This window comes from Coregonus lavaretus (assembly GCF_964263955.1).
Source record: "Coregonus lavaretus genome assembly, contig: HAP1_SCAFFOLD_452, whole genome shotgun sequence".
Classification (NCBI taxonomy): domain Eukaryota; kingdom Metazoa; phylum Chordata; class Actinopteri; order Salmoniformes; family Salmonidae; genus Coregonus; species Coregonus lavaretus.
Window position 1 is genome coordinate 77,931 of NW_028159278.1, and position 7,532 is coordinate 85,462.

Consider the following 7,532-nt stretch of genomic DNA (forward strand, 5'->3'; position numbering starts at 1 on the left):
AACACACGAATACTAATCTAATTGTAGGAATGATTCCAGAGGAAAACACATGATGAAACATTGCTATGACTCACCTTTGAATGTGTTGGTCATCTATCTGACACAGGGTCACTGAGGAGGAGGAGGAATAAACCCTAAACCCAGGATAGAGGGGTTCAGTGAATGTGGTGTGTTCTGTGTAAAGGTGTGTCAGTGTACCAGAGGAGGACACACTATAGAAGGACAAAGTACCAGCTGGCCAGTCCAGATACACTCCAACTCTGTTAGAAAAAGGACCAGGGATGGATCTGTCGACTCCAGCATGGTAAAACTTATATCCACTGTCAGAGTAGAATAAACTCCAGGACTTCCCGTTGAGTCCAATCCAACTGTCCATCACTCCCTTCCTCTGCATTCCTTTGTACACCACACCAATGACAGCCACGTCACCATCCCTCTCCACCTCCCAGTAATAACGAGATCCAGATAAGCCTTCTCTGCAGAGAACTTGGGGATGACGGTCAAATCTGTCTGGATGGTCTTCATAATGCTGCTTCTCCTCCACCCGTGTCACCTTCCTGTTCCCCTCAGACAGTATCAGGTTTGGGTTTGCTGTATTTGGGTCCAGGGTGAGATGACAGGCATCTGTAGACAAAATGAGAGTTTAATCAAACCACATCTTCATATAAAATGTTGTTTTGTAGGTAGAGAACAAGTATTGATTAGTTACTATGTTACTGTAGTTCTGAATATGTAGTTAATTAGGATTGAAGAGACTTACATTTCATCAGCCCTGATTTCAGCCTGAACTCTCCACCATGATCCACACTGTAGGAGAAACAGGTTATTGACTGACAAAGACCTAATAAAGCAGTCAACATTTAAACCATATTGTTGTGTTCTGGTGCACTATCCAAGTTCATTACTAGAGACATACAGGTATTCTATCCTACCTACTGCATTCAGAACAGAGTACAATTCATTACTAGAGACATACAGGTATTCTATCCTACCTACTGCATACAGAACAGAGTACAATTCATTACTAGAGAAATACAGGTATTCTATCCTACATACTGCATACAGAACAGAGTACAATTCATTACTAGAGACATACAGGTATTCTATCCTACCTACTGCATACAGAACAGAGTACAATTCATTACTAGAGAAATACAGGTATTCTATCCTACATACTGCATACAGAACAGAGTACAATTCATTACTAGAGACATACAGGTATTCTATCCTACCTACTGCATACAGAACAGAGTACAATTCATTACTAGAGAAATACAGGTATTCTATCCTACATACTGCATACAGAACAGAGTACAATTCATTACTAGAGACATACAGGTATTCTATCCTACCTACTGCATACAGAACAGAGTACAATTCCAACAGGATATCAGAGATGCAGAAGAAGAGTATTCATGTGGTGATGATGTATGCTGTGTTGGAGTGCTAAGCCTGCTGGGTAAACGTCCCCTGTATTCTACCATCATGTCCTCATGTTACTGAACCTACTACACTACATAGGACACAACCACTGCTCACACTATTAGGACATCTATTCTGACTTACTTCAGCTTCATCAGTTTATCTGTGGGATCCACCAGAGCAGCTGAAAGCAGTCCCCCTGCAGAGTCTCCTGGGTGATTGTAGCTCAGGTCCAGCTCTTTCAGGTGGGAGGGGTTTGACCTCAGAGCTGAAGACAGAGCAGCACAGCCCTCCTCTGTGACCAGACAGCCACACAGCCTACAGAGAGACACAACAGCCGTCTAGGTTGGTGGACTGGTGTCAATCATCTTGTAGGACACCCATATATTTGTCCATGACACAAACATTGTCATGAAACATCAGATGTTCAGAGTATTTGTTTTACTAAGCTCAGTACCGACCTGACTGAAACAGCTGTCCATACCCCAGTGTGTGTAGTTTACAGTCTGGATCCTCCAGTCCAGCAGAGGGCAGTGTAACTCAGCAAAGTACCGACCTGACTGAAACAGCTGTACTTACCCCAGTGTGTGTAGTTTACAGTCTGGATCCTCCAGTCCAGCAGACAGCAGTGTAACTCCTGAGTCCTGCAGGTCATTGTCTCTCAGCTCCAGTTGTTTCAGTTGTGAGTTGGGTGAACTCAGGACTGAGGCCAGATCTGAACAGCAACCCTCTGTCAGACCACACTGACCTAGACTAGAGGGCAGAAGAGCACATGATTAACAAATGTTTAAAACATCCACATAATAACTCATACTGAAGAAAGTTAACTCACACTAGTGTCTGTATGTTGCAGAGTGGACTGGTTAGTCCAACACAGAGCAGCTCCACTCCTCTGTCTCCCAGGTCATTGTATCTGAGGTCCAGTTCTCTCAGGGGGGAGTTTGTTGTCTGCAGAGCTGAAGCCAGAGTCTCACAGGATTCATATGTGAGTTTACAGCCAGCCAGTCTGGAGAGAGGAGATATGTTGATACACTGTTAAATATGCAAAGCTTTAAGAATAATGAAATGCATTAAGACAATAACAGAAGGACACATGATTAACCAATGTTAAAAACATACTAACTCACTCAAGATATTTACCTTAGTTTTATATATGTTATGTATGTTTCTGGAGATGTCCCAAAATGTTAAAATAATGTTAAAAACATACACATACTTACTATACTGAACATAAATATAAACCCAACATGTAAAGTGTAGGTCCCACGTTTCATGAGCTGCAATAAAATATCCCAGATATGTTCCATACGCACAAAAGCTTAGTTCTCTCAAATGTTGTGCATAAATTTGTTTAGATCCCTGTTAGTGAGCATTTCCCCTTTGTTAAGATAATCCATTTTCTTAAGATAATCCATTCACCTGACAGGTGTGGTATATCAAGAAGCTGATTAAACTGCATGATCATTACACAGGTGCACCTTGTGCTGGGGACAATAAAAGGCCACTCTGAAATGTACAGTTTTGTCACACAACACAATGCCACAGATGTGTCAAGTTTTGAGGGAGCGTGCAATTGGCATGATGACTGCAGGAATGTCCACCAGAGCTGTTGCTAGAGAATTTTATGTTAATTTCTCTTCCATAAACCGCCTCCAACATCGTTTTAGAGAATTTGGCAGTACATCCTACCGGCCTCACAATCACAGACCACATGTAACCACGCCAGCCCAGGACCTCCACATCCGGCTTCTTCACCTGCAGGATGGTCTGAGACAAGCCACCAGGACAGCTGATTTAACTGTGGGTTTTCACAACCGAATATTTTCTGCACAAACTGTCAGAAACTGTCTCAGGGAAGCTCATCTGTGTGCTTGTCATCCTCACCAGGGTCTTGACCTGACTGCAGTTCGGCGTCGTAACCGACTTCTGTGGGCAAATGCTCACCTTCGATGGCCACTGGCACACTGGAGAAGTGTGCTCTTCACGGATGAATCCCAGTTTCAACTGTACCGGGAAGATGGCAGAAAGCGTGTAGGGCGTCGTGATGGCATTGTGTGGGCAAGCGGTTTGCTGAGGTCAACGTTGTGAACAGAGTGCCCCATGGTGGCGGTGGGGTTATGGTATGGGCCGGCATAAGCTACGGACAATGAACAAAATCACATTTTATCGATGGCAATTTGAATGCACAGAGATACCGTGACGAGATCCTGAGGCCCATTGTCGTGCCATTCAACCGCCGCCACCACCTCATGTTTCAGCATGATAATGCACGGCCCAGTGTCGCAAGGATCTGTATACAATTCCTGGAAGCTGAAAATGTCCCAGTTCTTCCATGGACTGCATACTCACCAGACATGCATGTTTGGGATGCTCTGGATCGACGTGTACGACAGCGTCTTCCAGTTCCCGGCAGTTTCCAGCAACTTCGCACAGCCATTGAAGAGGAGTGGGACAACATTCCACAGGCCACAATCAACAGCCTGATCAACTCTATGCGAAGGAGATGTGTCGCGCTGCATGAGGCAAATGGTGGTCACACCAGATACGGACTGGTTTTCTGATACACACCCATACTTATTTTTTTAAAGGTATCTCTGACCAACAGATGCATATCTGAATTCCCATTTATGTGAAATCCATAGATTAGGGCCTAATGAATTTATTTCAATTGACTGATTTCCTCATATGAACTGTAACTCAGTAAAACCTTTCAAATTGTTGCATGTTGCATTTATATTTTTGTTCAGTATACAGTACATACAGAATATATAAACACTCACAGTGGATAATGAAGATAGTTAACTCACACTAGTGTCTGTATGTTGCAGAGTGGACTGGTTAGTCCAACACAGAACAGCTCCACTCTTCTGTCTCCCAGGTCATTGTAGCTGAGGTCCAGTTCTCTCAGGGGGGAGTTTGGTGTCTGCAGAGCTGAAGCCAGAGTCTCATAGGATTCATATGTGAGTTCACAGCCAGACAGTCTGGAGAGAGGAGATATAGTGATACACTGATAAATATGCAAAGCTTTAAGAATAATGAGATACATTAAGATAATAACAGAAGGACACATGATTAACCAATGTTAAAAACATACTAACTCACTCAAGACATTTAACCTTAGTTTGATATATTTATCACATTTTATGTATGTTTCTGCATATTTACCAAGATATTCAAATAATGTTAAAAACATACACATACTAACTACATACATAATATATAAACACTCACAGTGGATACTGAAGATATTTAACTCACACTAGTGTCTGTATGTTGCAGAGTGGACTGGTTAGTCCAACACAGAGCAGCTCCACTCCTCTGTCTCTCAGGTCATTGTAGCTGAGGTCCAGTTCTCTCAGGGGGGAGTTTGGTGTCTGCAGAGCTGAGGCCAGAGTCTCACAGGATTCATATGTGAGTTTACAGCCAGACAGTCTGGAGAGAGAAGATCATCTGTTAGATATACAAATCCTTCAGAATAATGATACTGTTTACATCAACTCAATAACAGAACTTACAGTGCTCTCTTGCAGGTTTTCACTATCGGCAGCAACCTCTGATAACCTTCCTCTGATGTGGTGTATGTCTTCAGGTCAAACTCCTCCAGCACCTCCTCTGACATCAGTAACAGGTAGGCCAGGGCTGAACATTGGTGAGGTTCTAGGACTGTTTCTGAAAGAGTTCCTGATCGCAGGGAGGTTTGCATGTCTTCAACTAGAGAGTTGGCACCAAGTTCATTCAGACAGTGGAACAAGTTGATGATCCTTTCTGGTGAGGATTCCCTTTCGATCTTGTCTGAAATGTACCTGACTGTTCTCTCGACTGTTTCCTCATTGCTCTGTGTTGTACTTCCTGTCTGTGTCAGAAGGCCTCGTAACAGATTCTGATTGGACTCCAGTGAGAGACCCAGAAGGAAGCGGAGGAACAGGTCCAGGTGTCCATTCTCACTCTTCAAGGCCTGGTCCACTGCTCTCCTGTGTAAGTCAGACAACTGGATTGACTTCTCATCTTCATCCTCACTAGTGGTGGAAAAAACATTTTCCTTCTTGTACAGACATGATTCTAAAGCATGCACTGCTGCTAGAAACTCCTGCATGCTCAGATGCACAAAGCTGTAGACCTTCTCTTGGTACAGCCCAGATTCTTCTTTAAAGATCTCTGTACACAATGCTGAGTACTCTGATGCCTCTGTGACATCAAGGCCACACTCTCTCAGGTCCTCCTCATAGAAGATCAGGTTGCCCTTCTGCAGCTGTTGGAAAGCCAGCTCTGCCAGTTTCAGGATCATCTCTTTGTCTGACTGAGACAGTTCCTTTGGGTTTGTCTCTGTGGCTTTGTTGTACTTCTTGTTCTTCACAATGATTTGGATGAGCGTGAAGTGTGTGAACATCTGGGTCAGAGTTTTGGGGACTTCATCCTTCTCTGCCTCTTTCAGCATCATCTCAAGGACAGTGGCTGATATCCAACAGAAGACTGGCATGTGGCACATGATGTGGAGGCTCCTTGATGTCTTCATGTGTTTGATGATTTCATTGGCCAGATTCTGATCTGTGATTTTCTTCCTGAAGTACTCCTCCTTCTGTGGATCATTGAACCCTCGTACCTCTGTCACCTGGTCAACACACTCAGGAGGGATCTGATTGGCTGCTGCAGGCCGTGAGGTTATCCAGAGGAGAGCAGAGGGAAGCAGATTCCCCTTGATGAGGTTTGTCAGCAGCACGTCCACTGAGGTTGGCTTCGTGACATCACAGCACCTCTCATTGTTTTTGAAGTCTAGAGGAAGTCGACACTCATCCAGACCATCAAAAATGAAAACAGTTTTGGTTTCACCATCTTCAATGTTGTCAATCTCTTTCAGCTCTGAGAAGTAGTGGGAAAGAAGTTGCATCAGACTGTATTGGTCCTTTTTCAGGTTCAGATCACGGAAAGGAAGAGGAAACATGAAATGAACGTCCTGATTTGCTTTTCCCTCTGCCCAGTCAAGGATGACCTTCTGCACAGAGACTGTTTTTCCAATGCCAGCGATTCCTTTTGTCAGCACAGTTCTGATAGGTTTGTCTTGTCCAGGTAAAGGCTTGAAGATGTCGTTGCATTTGATTGGTGTCTCTTGTGTGGTTTGTTTCTTGGATGCCATCTCTATCTGTCTCACCTCATGTTCATTATTGACCCCTCCACTTCCACCCTCTGTGATGTAGAGCTCTGTGTAGATGTCCTTTAACAGACTTTGGTTTCCAATTCCTTCAGATATGTGTTGATACTTGTGTTTCAGTTTAGCCTTAATGTCTTGTTGGACTGTCAGAAGAGTTTTACCTGTAGGAAAACAATGAGAGTTGGGACTCATAAGTGCATGTGTGTGTGTGTGTGTGTGTGTGTGTGTGTGTGTGTGTGTGTGTGTGTGTGTGTGTGTGTGTGTGTGTGTGTGTGTGTGTGTGTGTGTGTGTGTGTGTGTGTGTGTGTGTTTTAGAGGGGCCTTTGTCCCGTTCTTTATAATATTGTATGAAACACAGTCTTACTTCTTCTGTCCAGAAGGTTGTGTGTGATCTTTAATGCATCCTCACTGTCTAAACTCTCCACTTCCTTATTGTCATCTGGTAATGGTTCCTGGCTGAAAGCAGGTGGCTGATCACTCTTCATTGATAGCAGGCTGGGGGCAGGTGACTCTGCTCTGGGCTTCTGGACACTGAACAGAACAGGGAGGCAGATCACCTCATCAATATCTCATCAGTACCTCATCTACATCATTTCAACAACTGTATAATTTAACTTCTAGAAGTCCTGATGTTTCTTTATAAAGCTACAGTCTGCAATTGGTAAATCGGTTTGGGGACTTTTAAATTAATGATGTAGAACTACATTTGATGTAATTTGGGAAAACTTTTCCCTTTAGTTTTATATCTTTAAGAGAACTGTATATTTTACATGTAATCTCTTACCTCTTAGAACTGGTGTCTTGAGTCATTTTAGAGGCAGTGGTCCCCTCCTCTCTCTCCCCAGAGAGACTCATTTTAGAGGCAGTGGTCTCCTCCTCTCTCTCCCCAGAGAGACTCATTTTAGAGGCAGTGGTCCCCTCCTCTCTCTCCCCAGAGAGACTCATTTTAGAGGCAGTGGTCTCC

At 43.7% G+C, this 7,532-nt stretch overlaps 1 protein-coding gene across 1 annotated transcript; it reads right to left on the reverse strand.

Moving 5' to 3' along the window:
• Positions 1–70: 70 nt before the first annotated feature.
• LOC311123063 (NACHT, LRR and PYD domains-containing protein 3-like) lies at positions 71–7,527 on the reverse strand (the record flags this gene model as incomplete). The annotated part of the gene is made up of 9 exons (XM_084197344.1): positions 7,353–7,527; positions 6,933–7,099; positions 4,938–6,729; positions 4,681–4,854; positions 2,255–2,428; positions 2,002–2,175; positions 1,567–1,740; positions 761–807; positions 71–624 (listed from the first exon to the last, which is right to left on the reverse strand). The coding sequence occupies exons 1-9, from the start codon at positions 7,511–7,513 to the stop codon at positions 71–73; spliced, it is 3,417 nt and encodes a 1,138-aa protein (XP_084053470.1). The 5' UTR covers positions 7,514–7,527.
• Positions 7,528–7,532: the final 5 nt, after the last annotated feature.